Below are 24833 nucleotides of genomic sequence, written 5' to 3'. Positions count from 1 at the left end.
AAAAAAGAGAAAAAAGGAGCTGATCGTGGACTTCAGGAGACAGCAGAGGGAGCACTCCCCCATCCACTCAACAGGGCCGAAGTGGAGAGGGTCAAACACGTCAAGTTCCTTGGCGATGCACATCACCGAGCACCTGAAATGGTCTCACCCCACCGACACCGTGGTGAAGAAGGCACAACAGCGCCTCTACAACCTCAGGTGGCTGAAGACATTCCGCATGGCCCCTAGAGACCCTGACGCACTTCTACAGATGCACCATTGAGAGTATTCTGTCGGGCTGCGTCACCGCCTCGTATGGCAACTGCACCGCCCTCAACCGGAGGGTGGTGCCATTAGCCTGTCGTATCACCGGGGACACGCTGCCTGCCCTTCAGGACATTTACAGCACTCAGTGTTAAAGGAAGGCCAAGAAGATCATCAAGGACCTGAGCCATCCGAGCTGCTTCCTTCTGGCAGACCGAGACGATACAGGTACATCAAAGCCGGGACCGAGAGACTGAAAAGCAGCTTCTATCTCCAGGCCATCGGACTGTTGAACAGCCATCACTAGCCAGCTACCTGCCCAGTACTCTGCCCTGCACCTTGAGACTAATGCCCCATATACCTCATATTCTGTATATATACTGTTGTTTATTCACTCTATGTATACTGTATTCTGTATTCTCCATATAGCCTATCCTAATATACCTTGCTTCTACTGTACATACCATTTTCTTATTCATTTTTTTATCATTTTACCCCCCTTGTTCGCCCCAATTTCATGAAATCCTGTTACGATCTTGTCTCATCGCTGCAACTCTCCGACATGCTTGGGAGAGGCGAAGGTCAAGTCGTGCATCCTTCCGAAACATGACCCGCCAAGCCACGCTTGTTAACACCCACTCACTTAACCTGGAAGCCAGCTGCACCAATGTTTCAGAGAAAACACTGTTCAACTGACAACCGAAGTCAGCTTGCAGGCGCCCGGCTCGCCACAAAGAGTCACTAGAGCGTGATGAGCCAAGTTAAGCCCCCCCCCCCAGCCAAACCCTCCCCTAACCCAGACAACGCAGGGCCAATTGTGCGCCACCCTATGGGACTCCCGGTCATGGATCGAACCCCAGGCTGTAGTGACGCCGCAACACTGCGATGTAGTGCCTTAGACCACTGCGCCACTCGGGAGGCCAATACATAACATTTTCTTTCCAAATAATATACTGTTCTATACACACCATGTATTTATATTCTAGATTCTGACACAGGCTCACTCGGATATCTTTACCCCTGGATTATTAATTGGACCAGTTCTGTCATTTCTTGATATCTTGATTAGATTTTTTTTATTGATTGTTTATTTGTATTGTATTTGCGAGACATTCTACTGCACTGTTGGAGCTAGAAACATAAGCATTTCGCTGCACCTGTTAAAACACCTGCAAATCTGTCTACGCGGCCAATTAACTTTGATTTAATTTAACAAAGGGAATAGGGTGCCATTTGGAAAGGCATCCACTGAACGGCTGTTTTCTATTACAATCTGTAATATTAAACATTAAACACACTCGTAAACAATGATATTACATGTTAACAGACTGATCACACTGGAATGTGTGTCTGTGTGTCTTGCCTTGCCCTGTGTGTTGTCTACTCCATGTGTTGATGTGTGTAATTGACGTGTTAATGGAGGTCTATGTGACTGCACATTTATTGATGGCCACACGTGTGATGAATTTGGGCTGATTCCGTACTGTTTAACCCTGAATCTTTTGCTGTGATGTGTGTGTCGCTACTGCATGGCTTTTGCTGCTGTCATGTGTAAGCTAATGATCATGTAGCATGATGGCCATCTTCCTCTCCATCCATCATCCCGCCATCCGTCCATCCACCCATCCGCTGCTCTACATTCTCTGTGATAACTGGCCGTAGTAGAATCAGTGACCTGCCCACTAAGAAATCTGCTCATTGATATAGCATTAGCTGGTTAGGCCAAGCATTTAGCTCAATGCACATGTTAATCTCTGTCACCACATACCGTAGCTACTGTATTAGCAACAAGCAAACTAGGTCGCATTTACTAAAGCTCTCTGACCCTTACTTCCAACTAATGCTCTCTATAGCTCTTAAAATACTTCCACAATAATGGCAACGTCAACCTAACGTTGGAAAAATATCATTTTTCTTTATCTAACACTACTAACCCCGCTACCTCGCTATGGCTGTGTCCCATGCTGAAATGACCTCCTCCTCTTTCTGCTTGGCTTGATGGCTTTAGCCCACCTGAGCCCATATTTATCAAAAGTGCTTCAGAGTAGGAGTGCTGATCTAGGATCAGGACCCCCCTGTCCATAATAATCTGATTCATTATGATATAAAAGGCTAAACTGATCCTAGATCAGCACTCCTACTCTGAGACGCTTGGTAAATCCGGGCCGTGATGTTCATTTCGACAACGAGGAGGAAAAGTATGATGATAATGATGATGGTGGTGTGACTTAACGCTGGTGTCATTGGCTTGTGAACAGGAAGCTAGCAGCCGCGGTAAAGCTGGCCCAGGCCACCCAGAACAATGGCACCCTGAAGGGCTCTAACCATTCCACCCAGTCCTCCTCAGGCCTGCTCCCTCAATGGTAAACGCACAGTCGCCACCTGGGGGCCCCTCCACACAGGGAGCAGGGTGAAGTTTCCCCTACACCCTGATCTTGGATCAGTTTAACATTTGCCCAACTAATGGTTATAGTTAGGATTGGGGGCAGGGAGGCTGATCCTAGATCTGTACCTAGGGGAAACTTCACCTTGGAGCACCACACAGCGTCCGACACGAACTCACACACATACGTACCCTTTTCACACTACTGAGCTGAGCTGTGCCTAGCTGAGCTGTGCCGAGCTGTACTCCGCTGGCCTGGTTACACATCCACTATAGTTGCTGGAACCGTGCTGGAGAGGACAATGTGAAAAGAAAGTATCCGAGCCAGTACAATATAGTTCAGGTTGGTACGATAGTGTGAAAAGGTAATAATATATAGATGTGTTTATTAATTGTAATTGTTAGTCATAGTTAGGTGGGTAATACATCATAAAACACTGAGTGAGCTGTGTAGAGTAGTTCAGAAAACCGCAATTTAGTTGTTAACTACATGTTTTTAATGCAGGTTAGATAAGGATCACTGGACTTACAGTAATACTACAAATAGTATTTACAGTGCCTATAGAAAGTCTATACCCCTTAAACTTTTTATTTATTTTATTTTTTTACATTTTGTTGCGTTACAAAGTGGGATTAAAATGTATTTAATTGTAATTTTGATCTACACATAATACTCCATAATGTCAAAGTGAAAAGGAAATTCTACGCATTTTTACAAATGAATAACAATTAAATAACTAAAATATAGTCGTTGCATAAGTATTCACCCAATTTGTTTAGGCAAACATAAATTACTTCAGAAGTCAAACTTGGCTTAACAAATCACATAATGACTTATATGGACTCACTCTGTGTGAAATAATAGGGGTTGACATGATTTTTTAATGATTACCACTTCCTCTGTCCCCCATACAATATCTATAAGGTCCCTCAGTCAAGTATTGAATTTCAAGCACAGATCTTTAAGCACAGATCTTTAAGCACAGATCTTTAAGCACAGATCTTTAAGCACAGATCTTTAAGCACAGATCTTTAAGCACAGATCTTTAAGCATGGTCAAGTTAATAATAATGCCGTGGATGATGTGTTAAAGTGCAAGAGTTCAATGGCTGGGATGGGAGAAAACAGGATGGATCAACAACATTGTAGTGACTCTACAATAATGACCTAAATGACAGAGTGAAAAGAAGAATACAAATATACATAATACAAATAGTCCAAAACATGCATATGTATGCAACAAGGCACTAAAGTAATACTGAAGAAGAAAGAAAAACGGCAAAGGAATACACATTTTTGCCTAAATGCAAAGCCTTATGTTTGGAGAAAATCCAACACAACACATCACTGAGTAACTGCCTCCTTTTCTCAAGCATTGTGGTGGCTGCATCATGGTATGAGTATACTTGACATCAGCAAAGACTGTGGAGTTTTTCAGGATGAAAAGAAACGGGATGGTGCTAAGCATAGGAAAACCTGCTTCATTCTGCTTTACACCAGACACTGACTGGAAGAGGAATTCACTTTTCAGCATGAGAATAACCTACACAAAGCCAAATCTACATTGGAGTTTCTTACCAAGAAGACAGTGAATGTTCCTGAGTGGCCAAGTTGCCGTTTTTACTTAAATTTGCTTGAAAATATATGGCATGACTTGAAAATTGCTGTCTAGCCATGATCCCCAACACCTTGGCAGAGCTTGAAGAATTTTTTTAAAGAATAATGGCCAATACAAGTAGGTGTGCAAAGCTCTTATGAAGCTTACTTAAGAAGACTCACAGCTGTAACTGTTGCCAAAGGTGTTTCCAACATGTATTGACACGGGGGGTGAATACTTATCTAATCAAGGTACAGTTGAAGTCGGAAGTTTACATACACCTTAGCCAAATACATTTAAACGCAGTTTTTTGCAATTCCTAACATTTAATCCTAGTAAAAATTCCCTGTCTTATGTCAGTTAGGATCAGCACTTTATTTTAAGAATGTGAAATGTCAGAATAATAGTAGAGAGAATGATTTATTTCAGCTTTTATTTCTTTCATGACATTGGGTCAGAAGTTTACATACACTCAATTAGTATTTGGTAGCATTAACTTGGGTCAAACGTTTCGGGTAGCCTTCCACAAGTTCTGCCCTCAAATTTTCTATAGGATTGAGGTCAGGACTTTGTGATGGCCACTCCGAAACCTTGACTTTGTTGTCCTTAAGCCATTTTTCCACAACTTCGGAAGTATGCTCGGGATCATTGTTCATTTGGAAGACCCATTTGCGACCAAGCTTTAACTTCCTGAATGATGTCTTGAGATGTTGCTTCAATATATCCACATAATTTTCCTACCTCATGATGCCATCTATTTTGTGAAGTGCACCAGTCCCTCCTGCAACAAAGCACCATTTTTTACATTTACATTTTAGTCATTTAGCAGACGCTCTTATCCAGAGCGACTTACAGTAGTGAATGCATACATTTCATACATTTTTTTTCATGCATTTAAAAAAATATATATGTTGTACTGGCCCCCCGTGGGAATCGAACCCACAACCCTGGCGTTGCAAACACCATGCTCTACCAACTGAGCCACAACACCACATGATGCTGGCACCCCCGTGCTTCATGGTTGGAATGGTGTTCTTCAGCTTGCAAACGTCCCACTTTTTCCTCCAAACATAACGATGGTCACTATGGCCGAACAGTTCTATTTTTGTTTCATCAGACCAGGGGACATTTCTCCAAAAAATATGATCTTTGTCCCCATGTGCAGTTGCAAACCGTAGTCTGGCTTTTTTATGGCGATTTTGGAGCAGTGGCTTCTTCCTTGCTGAGTGGCCTTTCAGGTTATGTCGATTATAGGACTCATTTTACTGTGGATATAGATACTTTTGTATCTGTTTCCTCCAGCATCTTCACAAGGTCCTTTGCTGTTGTTCTGGGATTGATTTGCACTTTTCGCACCAAAGTACGTTCATCTCTAGGAGACAGAACGTGTCTCCTTCCTGAGCGGTATGACGGCTCCGTGGTCCCATGGTGTTTATACTTGCGTACTATTGTTTGTACAGATGAACGTGGTACCTTCAGGCGTTTGGAAATTGCTCCTTAAAGATGAACCAGACTTGTGGAGGTCTACAATTGTTTTTCTGAGGTCTTGGCTGATTTCTTTTGATTTTCCCATGATGTCAAGCAAAGAGGCACTGAGTTTGAAGGTAGGCCTTGAAATACATCCACAGGTACACCTCCAATTGACTCACATTACGTCAATTAGCCTATCAGGAGATTCTAAAGCCATGAAATCATTTTCTGGGATTTTCCAAGCTGTTTAAAGGCACAGTCAACTTAGTGTATGTAAACTTCTGACCCACTGGAATTGTGATACAGTGAATTGTAAGTGAAATAATCTGCCTGTAAACAATTGTTGGAAAAATGACTTGAGTCATGCACAAAGTAGATGTCCTAACCGACTTGCCAAAACTATAGTTTGTTAACAAGAAATTTGTGGAGTGGTTGAAAAACGAGTTTTAATGACTCCAACCTGAGTGTATGTAAACTTCCTTTATTTGTCATGAATCAACAACAACGAAATTAAACATTTTTCTTCCTTTGACATTAGAGTAATTTGTGTAGATTGATGAAAAAAAGACTATTAAATCCATTTTAATCTCACTTTGTAAAGCAACAAAATGTGTAAAAAGTTCATGACTTTCTATCGGTACTGTAGCTAGGTGTCTTTAACATGGAGTTGAGTGATAGAGATGGAAAGGATTTGTTCTGTTCCACTTTATTTAGAACTTGACTTTTTTGTCCAGTAATATATAAAAAAATGTCTCCAGTAAACTATACATTTTTTGTCCAGTAAACTATACATTTTTTGTCCAGTAAACTATACATTTTTTGTCCAGTAAACTATACATTTTTTGTCCAGTAAACTATACATTTTTTGTCCAGTTAACTATACATTTTTTGTCCAGTAAACTATACATTTTTTGTCCAGTTAACTATATATAGGACTTAAAACAGCTGAGTTTGTGTACACCATTTGTCCGGTTATGAGTTTAGTTCATCATTGCTGTTCATCAGTGTCGTCTTCATGGTCCTGAACACGTGACCATCCATGGTGGACATTGTGAGTGTGTCATGTGATAGTGTGGCGGCCACTCTGTTTTCTCATCATGCCCCTCAGTGTCTACCATACGTGTGGCGTGGTGTAATTGGCTAGTCCTTTGTTTGCATATCCTCCCCCATTAAAAATAGAATCCCTGTCTTAACAGCAATCCCTTTTAACTATGTGGTTGCATTAACCTGTTTGTTGTCACGTTACAGGTGATAATGTTTTCTTAGGCATTTTCACACACTTAGGACCAATCCCAAATGGACCCCTGGACTACGCCCTATGCACTTGTGGAGATTTGACAGGTGCAATCAATACATGCCCCTACTTGCCCTTTGATAGGTTAAGCGGATTGTTTCTACCAATCACATCCTCTCAGATCTCCACAAGTGCATAGGTCGTAGGGTCTAGGGGTCCATTTGGGATTAGACCGCAGTGCAGAATTACAGGATGTTTTCAAGGCGGAGTGAATATATCGGGCGTCGTGTTCACGAAACGTAAAACATGAAACGGATCAAATGAGCGTTCATATTGGACAAGTTCACAGAGTATCTCCTTCGTTTCAAACCACTTGCACCCGTTTCATCCCTGCTGAACACCACCCCGACTTGCGAGGTTGAGAGTTACGTGTTGACCCTCTGACCTCTAACCCCTGACCTTCTGGTCACCAGGATGCTGTCAGGACAGGATGGCCATCGGCACGCACGCTCCCAGACCATGCCCATCATCCGGGCCAAGAACGCCCTGACCAACCCCAAGCTTCTGCAGATGATGGAGACGGGTAATGTCCCCCCCGATTACGCCCACTCACCCACCATCACTGGGCACTGCCACCCCGGCCCCATTTTAAAACTGTTTAGTTCACATAGTTCACATCTATGTGGTTAGTTAGTTAGCTTTTGTTGTCCTAGGCCAATTAGCTTTTTTATTCTTACCAACCGTCAATAGTGCTATTTCTCAGCTATTACAGTGCTAACAGTACTTGGCTATTACTGTTCTGTTGTCAGGTGTGTGAGGGTTAGTGCTGGGGTTAGGTTTTTTGTGTTGTTGCTTGCTGTGCTGCTGTATCATTGCCCCTTTCCTGTCCTTCCCTCAGATGGGAACATCCCAGAGGGTGACCACCTGAGCCCGACGGACATCGAGGCCAATCTGTCCACCGAGGTGGCCCTCATCGTACTGGATGTTCTGGGCCTCTTTGTCCATCACCACAAGGTCAGACAACAACAGTGACCACTGAATGGTCAAACACCGATCTCTACAACCTAGAGACATGATACGGTTGCTCAATTACAAATGGCTCCGGTCAAAACAGACAAAACAGCATGTCTGGGTTGCTTTACAGAGTATAGCAATTTTAGTAATTGTTAGGCAGCCAACTTGAGAATTGAGGAGTGCACAGTAACCTACAAGAACAACAGAAGATAAAATCACCAACTTGGAATACAAACGGAATATCTCGGATTCAGTGAAGTGAAACCATAATGATTAGTGAAACAGAGCGGTTTTTAGTGTGGATTCCATGTGGAAAAGTTACTGTAGTTCTTAGTAATAACCACAAGGTGGCAGTGGCGTATTAAAATGGGCTCTCCAGAAATCCCGGTTGGAGGACTCACAGATTTCCTGTTAATTCCCTCGTGACTCCAGGAATCTTCCAACTGGGATTTCTGGGAAACCTGGGAATTTTGCAATCCTAGACCGGTCATTCATGACAGCCCATTTTAATACGCCACTGCCACCTTGTGGTTATTACTAAGAACTACAGTAACTTTTCCACTTGGAATTCCACATTAAAAACCGCTCTGTTTCACTATCATTATTGTTTCACTTCCCTGAATCCGAGATATTCCGTTTGTATTCCAAGTTGGTGATTTTATCTTCTGTTGTTCTTGTAGGTTACTGTGCACTCCTCAATTCTCAAGTTGGCTGCCCCACAATTCCTACAATTGCTATACTCTGTAAAGCAACCCAGACATGCTGTTTTGTCTGTTTTGACCGGAGCCATTTGTAATTCATATTATGGTTGCATCCCAAAATGCATCATTTTCTTTATATAGTGCACTACTTTTGACAAGAGCACTATATAGGTCCTGGTCAAAAATAGTGCACTATATAGGGAATAGGGTAACCTTGCCCCCAGACTCAATTTGTACCGCAGAGCCATCTGGTGGACGAGATTAGGAATAGGGTGCCATTTGGGAACACATATGTTGATTGTTTCTTTCTTTGATTGTTCTTTCTCTCCCACAGAAACAGTTACTGCAGGACGAGGGTCAGAACCTGCTGATGAAGAAGGTGTTCGACACCTACCTCCTGTTCTTCCAGATCAATCAGTCCACCAGCACCCTGAGACACGTCTTCGCTGCCCTGCGCCTCTTCATACAGAAGGTCTCTGCACTAGCTGATAGCTCTCACACACATACACACACACACTAACTGACTTTATGGACACAGAATGTATTCATAGTACATTACTGATGCTGACCTCTCTCCTTGTCTCTCGCTCTCTCACTCTTTCTCTTCCTTTCTCTCCCTCCTTATTCCCCCCACTCTCTCTCTCTCTCTCTCTCTCTCTCTTTCTTCCTCCCCCATCTCTTCTCTCTATCTCTTTCCTTCCACCCTCTCTCTCTCTAGTTCCCCTCTGCGTTCTTCCAGGGTAAAGCCGACCTGTGTGGCTGCCTGTGCTACGAGATCCTGAAGTGTTGTAACCACCGCTCCAGCTCCACCCAGACTGAGGCCTCCGCGCTCCTCTACTTCTTCATGAGGAAAAACTTTGAGTTCACCAAGGGAAAGTCCATCGTCCGCTCCCACCTACAGGTCAGTCAGCGGAGGTGGAGGGATGTGTATGTGGGCTGTGGTTCTTGGGGTGGAGGTGGTGGGGGGGCGGTGTGTGTGTGTGTGCGCACGCACCAGATCTTTATTTTCACTGTTTTGTGAACACAGGGCCTAGATAGAGAAAGGCCAGGATGTTTATCTGTCTGTGTTTACCTCTGAAACAGACTGTTTAGCAGCGGATCAGAGACCACACACACGTCGCCACACTGTTTCAGAGCGGTTGTGATTAGCACCACCTTCACTCTCTTTCTCTCCTCTCTCTTCTCCATCCTTTCAGTTGATCAAGGCAGTGAGTCAGCTGATAGCGGATGCTGGCATCGGGGGCTCACGCTTCCAACAGTCTTTGGCCATCATCAATAACTTTGCCAACGGAGATGCTCCTCTCAAGGTGAGAACAGGGACTGGACTGAGAATTGTGCTGCGTACCAAATGGCACCCTTTTCCCTTTATGATCCACTACTGTATAAATCAGTGGTGGGCAACTGGCGGGGGAACTCAGTCAGGGTCTCAACTTACTGTTCCGATGTAGAATAGTAGAAAACACACGGTGGAACTCAGTCGGGGTCTCAACTTACTGTTCCGATGTAGAATAGTAGAAAACACACGGTGGAACTCAGTCGGGGTCTCAACTTACTGTTCCGATGTAGAATAGTAGAAAACACACGGTGGAACTCAGTCGGGGTCTCAACTTACTGTTCCGATGTAGAATAGTAGAAAACACACGGTGGAACTCAGTCGGGGTCTCAACTTACTGTTCCGATGTAGAATAGTAGAAAACACACGGTGGAACTCAGTCGGGGTCTCAACTTACTGTTCCGATGTAGAATAGTAGAAAACACACGGTGGAACTCAGTCGGGGTCTCATCTTACTGTTCCGATGTAGAATAGTAGAAAACACACGGTGGAACTCAGTCGGGGTCTCAACTTACTGTTCCGATGTAGAATAGTAGAAAACACACGGTGGAACTCAGTCGGGGTCTCAACTTACTGTTCCGATGTAGAATAGTAGAAAACACACGGTGGAACTCAGTCGGGGTCTCAACTTACTGTTCCGATGTAGAATAGTAGAAAACACACGGTGGAACTCAGTCGGGGTCTCAACTTACTGTTCCGATGTAGAATAGTAGAAAACACACGGTGGAACTCAGTCGGGGACTCAACTTACTGTTCCGATGTAGAATAGTAGAAAACACACGGTGGAACTCAGTCGGGGTCTCAACTTACTGTTCCGATGTAGAATAGTAGAAAACACACGGTGGAACTCAGTCGGGGTCTCAACTTACTGTTCCGATGTAGAATAGTAGAAAACACACGGTGGAACTCAGTCGGGGTCTCAACTTACTGTTCCGATGTAGAATAGTAGAAAACACACGGTGGAACTCAGTCGGGGTCTCAACTTACTGTTCCGATGTAGAATAGTAGAAAACACACGGTGGAACTCAGTCGGGGACTCAACTTACTGTTCCGATGTAGAATAGTAGAAAACACACGGTGGAACTCAGTCGGGGTCTCAACTTACTGTTCCGATGTAGAATAGTAGAAAACACACGGTGGAACTCAGTCGGGGTCTCAACTTACTGTTCCGATGTAGAATAGTAGAAAACACACGGTGGAACTCAGTCGGGGACTCAACTTACTGTTCCGATGTAGAATAGTAGAAAACACACGGTGGAACTCAGTCGGGGTCTCAACTTACTGTTCCGATGTAGAATAGTAGAAAACACACGGTGGAACTCAGTCGGGGTCTCAACTTACTGTTCCGATGTAGAATAGTAGAAAACACACGGTGGAACTCAGTCGGGGTCTCATCTTACTGTTCCGATGTAGAATAGTAGAAAACACACGGTGGAACTCAGTCGGGGTCTCAACTTACTGTTCCGATGTAGAATAGTAGAAAACACACGGTGGAACTCAGTCGGGGTCTCAACTTACTGTTCCGATGTAGAATAGTAGAAAACACACGGTGGAACTCAGTCGGGGTCTCAACTTACTGTTCCGATGTAGAATAGTAGAAAACACACGGTGGAACTCAGTCGGGGTCTCAACTTACTGTTCCGATGTAGAATAGTAGAAAACACACGGTGGAACTCAGTCGGGGTCTCAACTTACTGTTCCGATGTAGAATAGTAGAAAACACACGGTGGAACTCAGTCGGGGTCTCAACTTACTTTTCCGATGTAGAATAGTAGAAAACACACGGTGGAACTCAGTCGGGGTCTCAACTTACTGTTCCGATGTAGAATAGTAGAAAACACACGGTGGAACTCAGTCGGGGACTCAACTTACTGTTCCGATGTAGAATAGTAAAAAACACACGGTGGAACTCAGTCGGGGTCTCAACTTACTGTTCCGATGTAGAATAGTAGAAAACACACGGTGGAACTCAGTCGGGGTCTCAACTTACTGTTCCGATGTAGAATAGTAGAAAACACACGGTGGAACTCAGTCGGGGTCTCAACTTACTGTTCCGATGTAGAATAGTAGAAAACACACGGTGCATTTTCTAAATTTTGTTGTGCATCAACAGTTGTTCTCTTGTTATGTCAGTCATTGATAGTCACTCAATTAGCCCACGTCAGCAACATAAAAATTAGATTGATAAGTTAGTCTAGCGGCCAGCTATCTAAACTTGTAGTAATCAAGGTGGAATTAGTAGTCATTCTCACTGAGATATCATATTAAAAACTATGGCATAAGGAGTAGAATTGGAAGAAATTAACTCTAAAACTAAAAATAGTGCATGAAATGAGTAATACAATTGCTAAATCTTCTCTCCGCCCCATGGAAATATGTGTAGAATTGCAGAAAACTAGCTTTAAAAAGCTAAATATTCTCTCCCTCCTATGGCAAAATGTGTAGAATTGCTATAAATCTGTTGTAAACTGCAAATCTTCCTCTCTGTCCCATGGCAAAAAAATAAAATTGTATTTATCACATGTTTCATAAACAACAGGTGTAGACTAACAGTGAAATGCTTACTTACGGACCCTTCCCAACAATGCAGAGAGAAAGAAACTGGAAAAATGGAAAGATAATAACAGGAGGAATAAAAACACAATGAGTAACGATAACTTGGCTGTATACACAGGGTACCAGTACCAAGATGATGTGCAGTACTATTAGGTAATTGAGGTAGATACTGTATGTAGATATAGGTAGGGGTAAAGTGACTAGGCAACAGGACAGATAATAGACAGTAACAGCAGCGTATGTGATGAGTCCAAAGAGTTAGTGCAGTAGCAGAGAGAACAGTCTATGACTTGCGTGTTTTTGACCCTTGCTCTGACACTGCATATATTTGTATTGTATTTATTATGGATCCCAATTAGCTGCTGCCAAGCTACTCTTCCTGGGGTCCGGCAAAATTAAGGCAGTTATACAACTTTAAAAACATTACAATGCATTCATTACAGCATTCACAACACACTAAGTGTCTACACTCAGGCCCATACTCCACTACCACATATCTACCAATGCAATACAAAACAATCCATATGTACGTGTGTGTATAGTGCGTATGTTATCGTGTGTGTGCATGTGTCTGTACCTATGTTTGTGTTACTTCACAGTCCCCGCTGTTCCATAAGGTGTATTTTTACCTGCTTTTTAAATCTGATTCTACTGCTTGCATCAGTTACTTGATGTGGAATAGAGTTCCATGTAGTCATGGCTCTATGTAGTACTGTGTGTCTCCCATAGTCTGTACTGGACTTGGAGACTGTGAAGAGACCTCTGGTGGCATGTCTTGTGGGGTATGCATGGGTGTCTGAGCTGTGTGCTAGTAGTTTAAACAGACAGCTCGGTACCTTCAGCTTGTCAACACCTCTTACAAAAACAAGTAATGAGGAAGTCAATCTCTCCTCCACTTTGAGCTAGGAGAGATTGACATGCATGTCATTAATGTTAGCGCTCCGTGTACTTTTAAGGGCCAGCCATGCTGCCCTGTTCTGAGCCAACTGCAATTTTCCCTCTTTGTGGCACCTGACCACACGCCTGAACAGTAGTCCAGGTGCGAAATAAAACAGGGCTTGTAGGACCTGCCTTGTTGCATATATGGCAAATAGGGTGGCGTTTGGGAGTCAGACCTAGTGTTGAGGAAGTGAGTTTGTGATTCCTCTCTTAACTCCCTCTAGTGACTAATAATGTTTGTATATGCTGCGATTGCGTATACTGCCCGTGTTTGATCTGATGTGACGTCATGTCATGTACATTGTGTCTGTAACTGAGCCTCCTTGTTTACCACTAAAAGAATAATCAACCTTTATAAACTGTGATATCAGTATGTATGATCCATCCACACTCCCAGAACACACCATTCCCTGCCGAGGTGAAAGACTTGACCAAGCGGATCCGCACGGTGCTGATGGCCACGTCCCAGATGAAGGAGCACGAGAAGGACCCGGAGATGCTGGTGGACCTGCAATACAGCCTAGCCAACTCCTACGCCAGCACGCCTGAGCTCCGGCGCACCTGGCTGGAGAGCATGGCCAAGATACACGTCCGCAACGGAGACCTCTCCGAGGTACAGTAGGACTGGGTTACTGGGATATGTTATAGGTTAGAGGTTATGTGATGTGATGTTATGTATAGGGTGCAGAGATATGTACAGTGGGTATCATAAGTAGTCACCCCCCCTCTTTTCACATTTTGTTGCTTTACGAAGTGAGATTGAAATGAATTTCATAGAGATTTTTTTGTCACAGGTCTACACAAAATACTCCATAATGTCAAAGTGAAAAGTAAATTCTACAAATGTTTACAAATTAATACAAATTAAATAACAAAAATATAGGCCTGGCATAAGTGTTCACTGAACAGAAATATAAACGCAGCATGCAACAGATATTTTACTGAGTTACAGTTCATATAAGGAAATCAGTCAATTTAAATAAATAAATTAGGCCATAATCTATGGATTTCACATGACTGGGAGTAGAGATATGCATGCACCTGTTGTTCACAGATACCTTAATGATAGGTAGGGGCGTGGATCAGACCACCATTTGCCTCGTGCAGCACGACACATCTCCTTCACATAGAGTTGATCAGGCTGTTGATTGTGGACTGTGGAATGTTGTGCCACTCCTCTTCAATGGCTGTGAGAAGTTGCTGGATATTGGTGGGGACTGGAACACACTGTTGTATATGTTGATCCAGAGCATCCTAAACATGCTCAACGGGTGACATGTTTGGTCAGTATGCAGGCCATGGAAGAACTGGGGCATTTTCAGTGTCCAGGAGTTGTGTGCAGATCCTTGAGACAGTATCATGCTGAAACATGAGGTGATGGTGGCAGATGAATGGCACGACAATGGGCCTCAGGATCTCTTCACGGTATCTCTGTGCATTCAAATTGCCATCGATAAAATGCAATTGTGTTCATTGTCCTTAGCTTATGCCTGAGAGCTTGAAGAATTTTGAAAATAATAATGGGCAAATATTGCACAATCCAGGTGTGCAAAGCACTTATAGACTAACCCAGGAAGACTCACAGCTGTAATTGTTGCCAAAGGTGTTTCTAACATGTATTGACTCGGGGGCGAATACTGATCTAATCAAGGAATATTAGTGTTTGATTTTTCATTTATTTAAAAAAAATGTTAGAATTTTTTTCCCTACTTTGACATTAAAGAGTATTTTGTGTAGATTGTTGCCATTTAAAAAAATAATGAAATCAATTTTAAGCTCTGTCGTGGAAATTACCACCAGGGACACCTGAAGTCAATATTAAACGAATCAATCTTTATTATCAGCAAGCTGGAGAAACTTAATACACCATAGTACATATTGGTCGGGAGCTCTGTCGGGGCAGTCCTGTTAGTTATATACTGCTTACACAGGCAAGTTATATTTGCATGATTTACATTATTCATAATTCATTCATCATTAAATTTTGGTTCATGCATGTGACTTCATCTTGAAACTGAGATATCCCTTTCCCTTCCCAAAGCAATGTTCTGGGCGTACAGCCAAATGGCTTATACTGACAGGGAGGATTCCTCCCAAAGTCACTTGCATGAACCCAGTCAGATTGGTTATTAGAAAAGCACAAACATAACATTTCCCTTCACAGCCCACTTTGTAATACAATAACATTTTAAGAAATCTAAGGGGGGTAGATACTTATGATACCCACTGTACCATCCTACCTCTGACAACAATGCAACATTTTTAAGGGGTAATTCATACTACTTGAGACTGCCACAGTGTTTATAATGCACTTGCCAAGACTAGGGTTGTTACACTGTGATAGTGTTCAGGGGCCATATCAGAGCATCTCAGGGTAGGAGTGCTGATCTAGAATCATCTCCCCCCTGTCCATGGAATCTTATTCATTGTGATCTAAAAGTTAGAACTGATCCTAGATCAGCACTCCTACTGTGGGACACCTAGTTAATGATGTGATGGTATCTGTGATTAAACTGTTCACCTCTTTTCCTCCTGTTCCTCTGTCCCTCAGGCGGCCATGTGTTACATCCACATCTCAGCCCTGATCGCTGAGTCCCTCAAGAGGAGAGGTGAGCACAGCCCGGTGGGCCGCAACATGGCAGTGCTGCTGACAAGCTTCTGCAGATGTGTGTGTGTGTGCGTGTGTGTGTGTGCCTGTGCTCTATAGCGTGTGGAGAACCTCTAACCACTGCTTGTGAGTCTTCTGGCCCCTCTGCCCATCGATTGGCTGGACAGCATGTGTGACATTCAGCACTGTGTACATATGGCTACTGTAGCCTCTCTGCGCAAACGTTTGTTTCTAACGACGTTGTCTGCGTGTGTAGGGCTGGAGATGGTATGAGTGGGTTGATATGTGTGTGTGTCTGTGCGCGGGTGTGTGTATACATGTATTTGCATGTAAATGCTTGTGGATTTGTTATACACTGTGTATGTGTGCATGCTTTTGTGTGTTGGCATATGACTTATTTGGATGTGAGAAGAGAGGTTAGTCAGAGCTGAGTTTTGTGTGTCACAACCCCACTGTCTGGAAAACAATGACATCATCCAATCAGCGTACAGAGACCTCTGTGCCACAGTACTGGCCATCTACTCTTTACTCTCTCATACACAAACGTAGGGTGCGTCCCAAATAGCACCCTATGTTTGTGTATGAGAGCGTAAAGAGTGGATAGGGTGCCATTTGGGACGTAGCCAGCGTCTGCTGCTGTGAGTGCGACTTCACCTCCTCTCGTGTATAGTATGCACTACTATGACATGGGAACGCGGTGTCTCCATCTGCACGTGTGTGTGCTTGCTAGCCCAGGCTTCACCGTTCACAGCATGAGCCATCATCTCTCGCTTTCCGCCGCCGCTCGCCGTGTGTGGAAAGCATGCCCTGTAAAGCAGTGAAAAAAGGCAAAACAGCAAGTGGAAAGTTAAATTGTGTAGAGTAAACTCCTATATTCCTCCTTATAACGCAGGCTACTGGAAACCTGACAAGGCCAGGATGTCAAGTGTGGTTCCTGAGGAGCCCAATGTCATTAACTGTAGCCCCTTACTAACCCCCCGAGATGGAGAAAGTGAGTGTGCCGCCCTGGGGCCGGCCATGGAACAGGGATGCGTAAAGGGTGGGGGGGATTCAAGCTATGACTACTTCAGAATCAGAACTTTATTCGCCAAGTACATTAACATCTACCAGGAATTTAACGTTGTGAAATGGTGCTGACAGCAATAAACAGAATATATAGAACGTACACATAATCTACATACAGTATACAATATAGATAGTGAAAACAGTTTACTTAAAAACACTAGGGCCGATCTTTGACTGCAACTAGCAGAATGGAGTCTACATTTTTACAGGTGCACAGTGTAATGTTTTGAAGTCCACTGCAATGGCTTTGCAATACCACTTAGAAGGAAGCAATGTATTGGACATGCATTCTAAGTGGTATGCTGAACAAACCCTGTGACTCAAAAGACTAACAGAATGGAGTACAGGCAGGTAGAATGTTTTGAAGTCCACTGATTTTGCCTTTACTATTGAAAGATGTCTGGATGTCTATGGTCTACCTTGCCTTTTGAGAGATGCCTTTATTGATGTCCACCCAAGTTTCACTTGACATGTGTAAAGAAAGCACGTTCACAATGAATGGAGTTACTGTTCTTTGTTTGAGGTTCGTTGATATGGAACACAAGGAATGTTAAGTACCACAGTGTGTGTGTGTGTGTGTGTGTGTGTGTGTGTGTGTGTGTGTGTGTGTGTGTGTGTGACTCAGCGAGAGTGTGTGGTGTATGGGCTCATACCATCGAATGATAACATGCACACAAGCATAAAGAAGAGAGTGACAACATGTTGTTCCTTTGAGCTCTCGCTCCGATGTCCCTCCTCTGATGTCATATCCTGTGTGAAACCTCAGCGTCGTTCTCCATGGGCTGGGCGGCCTTCCTGTGCATCTCACCGAACGTGAAGGAAGAGGGGGCCATGAAAGAGGACACAGGGACGCAAGATACCCCCTACACTGAGGTACCCTCACCCCCTACTGGGTCCAGTACAAAGAATTGTATCAAATTTTCAGCTCAGATTTGGAAGATCATTCAATGACAATACAATGAGGAACCTGACAAGAGAAGGAGGATATTTGAGATGCGTCCGTGTAGTTTCTTGTATAGATTTATCTATCTACCTTTCTTCTCTGTAACTTGCGTCCAATACTTCCTGTGTGTGTAGGATACTCTAGTGGAGCAGCTGGAGCTGTGTGTGGACTACCTGTGGAAGTCTGAGAGGCACGAGCTCATCGCCGATATCAACAAGCCCGTCATTGCTGTCTTTGAGAAGAGGCGAGATTTCAAGGTGACTGGGTGGAATCGGACAAGGTTCTTTCTTGACCAGGCCAGAGACACTCGGACAGGAAGGGCATAGTTGTGATTGACATTTTGTGTGTGTGATCCACAGAGGCTATCAGAGCTGTACTACGACATCCACCGCTCCTACCTGAAGGTGACAGAGGTCGTGAACTCTGAGAAGCGTCTGTTTGGCCGATACTACCGCGTGGCGTTCTATGGACTGGTAAGTGCCATCAGAGCCACAGAAAACCTTATAGAAAGGTGTGTGTTTGCCATGTTCCTAGCCTGAGTGCCAGTCTGTTCGTGCTATCATACTAACTCCTTGTTACTCATTGTCATGTTTGGCATCGATCTGGATCGCGCACACAGACTGGCACTCAGGCTAGCGTGTACCATCCCTGCTCCGGGATTCAATCCTTCAGGTCTCGGGAGGAGGAATGATGTCACGCCGCAATGCTAAACTAGCTTCAACTAGCTTCGACTAGCTTGATAGCCTCCACATCTGCAGCATACATGCTATAGCTATAACCCTCTGGTACAAACCCAGTCCCGTAGGTATTCTCACCGAGTATCTGTCTTTAGTCGCATAACTCCTACATTCAGTAAGCTGGTTGGACTCATCTTAGAAGAGCCTGAATCCTTTAGACATTTAACCTTTGGTGAATGGAGAGAGGGGTGGATCACAACTTGTCTCTTTAATTCCTCCATCTGCTCTTTTTCTTTTCTTCCTTTTGGTTTTTCTGTATCAAGATTGCGGTAAGTTTTTGTCTCTCTTTTTGTTTCCTACGTTCTCTCTTCCCTCTCTTCTCCCTTCACCGGTTGTAACTTCTCTAACCTGTCTTCTAAGATATATGCTGTATACATATTGATATGTGCTTCTATATGATATGTATACTTACCGGGGTTTGGGGTTGATTCTATATCAATTCAGAATAAAGCGGAATAAAAATGTCCCTCATTGAAAAGAAATGAGGAAATGAATAAGGGAATTGGAATGTCAGTTTACTTCCTGAGTTGAAGGAGCTTAAATAGAATTTATCCCAACCCTGATACCTACCCCGATACCCACATCCTATAATCTCCAGTAATCTTTTTCCCTTCAATGATCCCAATCTCTAATCTCTAGCTCCTGTGAACAGATCTTAGAACAGTTGGTGTCAAGATGACATAGCAGCATACATGCAGGCAGGCCAGACCAGGGCCTGTATTCACAAAGCATCTCAGAGTGGGACTGCTGCTTTTAGGATCTGTTTAGCATTTTAAGTCATAATAAATTAGAGGGGCGACCTGATCCTAGATCAGCACTTCTACTCTGAGACACTTTATGAATACGGCCCTGCTAATGAATGTTGGAATGGAGGGCTCTTTCTCAACTCATCTCTCCTCGATTCCTCGCATCCCCTCTCGCAGCCTTCTTCTCCAAACCGAGGGTCCGAGTGGAGGGACCTTGGACTAGGGTTTGAATATATTCCCGGTATTTTACAAATGTTCTATCCCGAGAGTAAATGGATCAAAAGCATATAAAGCAAGGCCTCCTGAGTGGCGCAGAGGTCTAAGGAACTGCATCGCAGTACTAGCTGTGCCACTAGAGATCCTGGTTTGTATCCAGGCTCTGTCGCAGCCGGCCGCGACCGGGAGTCCCATGCTGGGTGCACAATTGGCCCAGCGTCGTCCAGGTTAGGGGAGGGTTTGAACGGCCGGGAAATCCGCTGACACGGTTGCCAGGTGTTTCCTCCGACACATTGGTTCGGCTGGCTTCCTGATTAAGCTGGCATTGTGTCAAGAGGTAGGGTCGTGTTTCGGAGGATGCACGGCTCTCGACGTTCGCCTCTCCCGAGTCCGTAAGGGAGTTGCAGCGATGATACAAGACTAACTACCAATTCGATATCACAAAATTGGGGAGAATTTACATTTACATTTACGTCATTTAGCAGACGCTCTTATCCAGAGCGACTTACAAATTGGTGCATTCACCTTATGATATCCAGTGGAACAACCACTTTACAATAGTGCATCTAAATCTTTTTTTGGGGGGGGGGGGTTAGAAGGATTACTATATCCTATCCCAGGTATTCCTTAAAGAGGTGGGGTTTCAGGTGTCTACGGAAGGTGGTGATTGACTCCGCTGTCCTGGCGTCATGAGGGAGCTTGTTCCACCATTGGGGTGCCAGAGCAGCGAACAGTTTTGACTGGGCTGAGCGGGAACTGTGCTTCCGCAGAGGTAGGGGGGCCAGCAGGCCAGAGGTGGATGAACGCAGTGCCCTTGTTTGGGTGTAGGGCCTGATCAGAGCCTGAAGGTACGGAGGTGCCGTTCCCCTCACAGCTCCGTAGGCAAGCACCATGGTCTTGTAGCAGATTCGAGCTTCAACTGGAAACTAGTGGAGTGTGCGGAGGAGCGGGGTGACGTGAGAGAACTTGGGAAGGTTGAACACCAGACGGGCTGCGGCGTTCTGGATGAGTTGTAGGGGTTTAACGGCACAGGCAGGGAGCCCCGCCAACAGGGAGTTGCAGTAATCCAGACGGGAGATGACAAGTGCCTGGATTAGGACCTGCGCCGCTTCCTGTGTAAGGCAGGGTCGTACTCTGCGAAAGAGGGGACATTTTAAAAAAAGATGCATATAAATCGCCTATATCTGGTTTTTATTAGAGCTTTGATCGAAAATTCAAGCCTGATGCTGGATAACGGCACAATCATTTGGGCTTTTTGGGGCTAGGGCTCATAAAATGTCTTTAATGAGTGGCTCATACATTAAAGACATTTTATGAGCCCAAGCCCAAAAAAGCCCAAATGATTGTGCTGTTATCCAATACATATATGATATATAGGCTACTGCATGTTACACACAACAACAAAAACATGAAATCCCATAGATGTAGCTAGCTATATGCTCTCTCGGGTAAATAAATGAAACTAGCTCCAGTAGACAAATATTTTTGAGAATGACTGTATTACTGTACTGTATTGTATTATTGGACTGGAATTACACCTCGTTCAAACCATGATAAACCTGAGAGAACGTGATTCTGGTGCAGCACATGCGGCCTACAAAGTTACAAGTATAGGCTAGCGAATTTGGTTTTAATGTTGAAATATAACAGGGCCTATTTGTATAATTAGTAGGCTGACTCATATATACCTTTCATAATATTTCCCCTAATGTTATTAGCCTCCCTCCTATTTCTATTGTAGTTTCCTCATTCCTTCCTCATTCCTTCCTCGCTTTCAATCATTCTAATGGCTATAATAATATAGGTCTAGAATTCGATGCAGACGGCTTTCACTTCTCTTCACGAAGATTGAATGGTTATGGGTCTGAATAATTGCACGCTGGCTCTTCTTTCAACCTACCCATGAGTTCTATTGGCTGCTGTATTTAACATTCAGAAAAAAAGAGATTGTGTCCCTCTTCGAAGTGTCTATTGGTATAACAAATAACCTCCCCCCCCAAAAAAAAACATGTCCAGCAAGCTATTTTTGGTCTAGCTTTTCCTGCATGGGACTCCAAGAGCTAAGGAGCGTTTGTTAAGGAGAGAGGCCAGCGGAGCACTGGTGCGTGCACATTGCTCAAGAGACAGAGGCTAGTTGGAAGCTTATTATGCATAACCCATCATTCATTACCTGAAAGAGGTAGGCTAGGACATATACAGCTCTAGAAAAAGTAAGAGACCACTGCAAAATGATCACATTCTCTGGTTTTACTATTTATAGGAAAGTGTTTGGGTAAAATGAAAATGTTTGTTTTATTCTATAAACTACTGACATTTCTCCCAAATTCCAAATACAAATATTGTCATTTAGAGCATTTATTTGCAGAAAATGACAACTGGTCAGAATAACAAAAAAGATGCAGTGTTGTCAGACCTTGAATAATGCAAAGAAAATAAGTTCATATTCATTTTTAAACACAATACTAATGTTTTAACTTAGGAAGAGTTCAGAAATCAATATTTGGTGGAATAACCCAGATTTTCAATCACAGCTTTCATGCGTCTTGGCATGCTCTTCACCAGTCTTTCACATTGATGTTGAGTGACTTTATGCCATTCCTTTTATTTTGACCAGTTGTCATTTTCTGCAAATAAATGCTCTAAATGACAATATTTTTATTTGGAATTTGGGAGAGATGTTGTCAGTAGTTTCTAGAATAAAACAAAAATGTTAATTTTCCCCAAACACATACCTATAAATAGCAAAACCATAGAAACTGATCATTTTGCAGTGGTCGTGTCACGTCCTGACCAGTGAGAAGGGTCATTTTGCCATAGTAGAATGGTCAGGGCGTGGCAGGGGGGTTGTTTTGTGTGTTTTGGGGTTGGTTTGTTTCTAGGGGAATTTGTTCTAGTTTTCTGTTTCTATGTTTCATTTTCCATGTGTGGCCGAGTATGGTTTCCAATCAGAGGCAGGTGTCTTTCGTTGATTGGAAGCCATACTTAGGCAGCCTGTTTTTCTTTGGGTTTTGTGGGTGTTTATTTTCCGTTTAGTGATTTTTACCTGACGGAACTATTGAGCGTTTATTATTTTGTTGTTGAAGTGCATTCATTAAAATCCAAAGATGAGCACTATACACGCTGCGCCTTGGTCTAATCCTTTCGACGCTTGTGACAGGTCGCAGTTTTTTCCAGAGCTGTATATCAATCTTGAACAGGATTATCTATTTTGGATGCAATTTGAATGGAATTGATGAGAGAGAGGGGAAGACTGCTCCATTTCACGTCATGCTGTTGATATAAATCATTTATTGTAATTTACCGTTTTTTCGCTGTTATTTATCCCGGCAAAAGGGAGTGGTTTTGGGCGGTAAATCTCAGTAACCGGGTTCCCACCATTCAACCCTACCTTGGACCTTTTCCTCCGATACGGTTGAGAAAGAGACGAGGACATAGGATGCAAGGAATCAAAGAAAGACTAATTGAGACAGAGCCAAGGAGTTGATTCTTATTAAGGAAAGAGCACACTGTCCGAAAATAATCCTCATTGCCCTTTGACCCAACGGTGCATTGAGAATGACCTCTGACATCTGAATGGCCTCTGTTTCATCCAGAACATAACATTACAATTTTGCCAGTGCCTTTTATGATTATGATTGTGTTCTAACAAGCTGACATAACACTAAGAAACACATGACTAGACTGATAGGGAAGCACAGTAAACCACTAGGGGATGATGTGAGCCTAGATTTTCCAGCTAAGGATTATTCATATTCAACTAAGGGATGGAAACAGAAATCAATGGGCCACAGTTGTAAACAATACACGCAAATATACATACTCTTCAAAGTATTGAAGCAGGCATTGCATTTTACAGTTTGGTCATATAACAGAAGTTCTTATTCAGAGTGACTTAGTCAGAAACACACACACACACACACACACACACAGGTGGTTGGGTAACATGGTGTTTCTGTAACAGGGTTTCTTTGAGGAGGAGGAGAGTAAAGAGTTCATCTATAAGGAGCCCAAGCTGACAGGATTGTCCGAGATCTCCCAGAGGCTCCTCAAACTCTACTCGGACAAGTTTGGGGCCGACAACGTCAAGATGATCCAGGACTCCAACAAGGTCAGTCTACTACCTCCCCCCAGCTTCCAAACACTGTCACATGTATATGTTTCATATTCAGTATTATTCAAAGTGTATCAGGCCTCTTTAGTCCTTGTCTCTGTGACTTTCATAGAAAGATTGCTGTCAAAATGTTGTAAATGAATTCATGTACTACTACATTTGGGCAGCCATCTTTCTCCATAGAAAAGCAGCCAGTGAAGTAGTGATTCATTTAGACCATGGGTCTCCAACAGGTCCATTGCTCGCCAAACAATTCTGAAAGTATATGCAATTTTCACGAGTTCCATCGCAAACTGCCATAAACAAATCTCACAAGTGTCAGACACCGCAATCTCCCAGCTGCTATGTAATCACCGCAACTTGACATTATTCCACCCCTGGTTAGCCACTATTGGCTTAAAAAGCCAAACCTAACACAAAATATGCTAATTCATTTCCAGCAATATTGCCCCAGTCTGTCTGTGTGGTGCGTGTGTTTGTCTATCTCTCCTTGTGTAGGCAGTTGATGTGATAACCGTTTCAATTAAATGTTAAGGTAGGTTTACCTGGCAGAAGTATAGAATTTGTATTTTTTATTTGTTATTTGCTAACTTTTCTATAAAATGAGCATCGGCAGCATCGCTAGACCGGCACATTAGACTGCACATTCCTCACTCGCTAGATGCGCAATTAAAGGGCTAGATGTGCAATTAATGGAGCATTACACTCAAAAATCTACATTTTTCCAGACCTATACACATCAGCAACCACGGCTAGTAAAGTCACTGCAACCCTGAACAAAGATTTGCAATTCGTTTTAAAAAAGGTGGCCAGTAACAAACTGGTCCTGAACATCTCTAAAACGAATAGCATTGTATTTGGTACAAAGTTGAGGAGACTAAATGACTTGGTGTTACCTTAGATTGTAAATGATCATGGTCAAAACATATACTGTAGA

At 43.4% G+C, this 24833-nt stretch overlaps 1 protein-coding gene across 8 annotated transcripts in view; it reads left to right on the top strand.

The window, feature by feature from the left end:
• The window catches only part of dock10 (dedicator of cytokinesis 10), a 179738-nt gene that overhangs the window by 141611 nt on the left and 13294 nt on the right, over positions 1–24833 (top strand). For 7 of the 8 annotated variants that reach the window (XM_029772267.1, XM_029772266.1, XM_029772264.1 and 4 more), the window contains exons 39-51: positions 2502–2606; positions 7401–7510; positions 7826–7941; positions 8977–9114; positions 9361–9543; positions 9839–9949; positions 13868–14083; positions 16022–16079; positions 16971–17069; positions 17910–18016; positions 18221–18343; positions 18446–18559; positions 23747–23893. In XM_029772267.1, coding sequence (XP_029628127.1) covers positions 2502–2606; positions 7401–7510; positions 7826–7941; positions 8977–9114; positions 9361–9543; positions 9839–9949; positions 13868–14083; positions 16022–16079; positions 16971–17069; positions 17910–18016; positions 18221–18343; positions 18446–18559; positions 23747–23893 — 1627 coding nt within the window. The remainder of the gene's footprint in view (positions 1–2501; positions 2607–7400; positions 7511–7825; positions 7942–8976; positions 9115–9360; positions 9544–9838; positions 9950–13867; positions 14084–16021; positions 16080–16970; positions 17070–17909; positions 18017–18220; positions 18344–18445; positions 18560–23746; positions 23894–24833) is intronic. The other variant, XM_029772270.1, reaches the window with a different exon arrangement.

Source organism: Salmo trutta, chromosome 13 (assembly GCF_901001165.1).
Source record: "Salmo trutta chromosome 13, fSalTru1.1, whole genome shotgun sequence".
In the NCBI taxonomy this organism is placed as follows: Eukaryota; Metazoa; Chordata; class Actinopteri; order Salmoniformes; family Salmonidae; genus Salmo; species Salmo trutta.
This window is presented reverse-complemented; position numbering and strand designations above follow the sequence as displayed.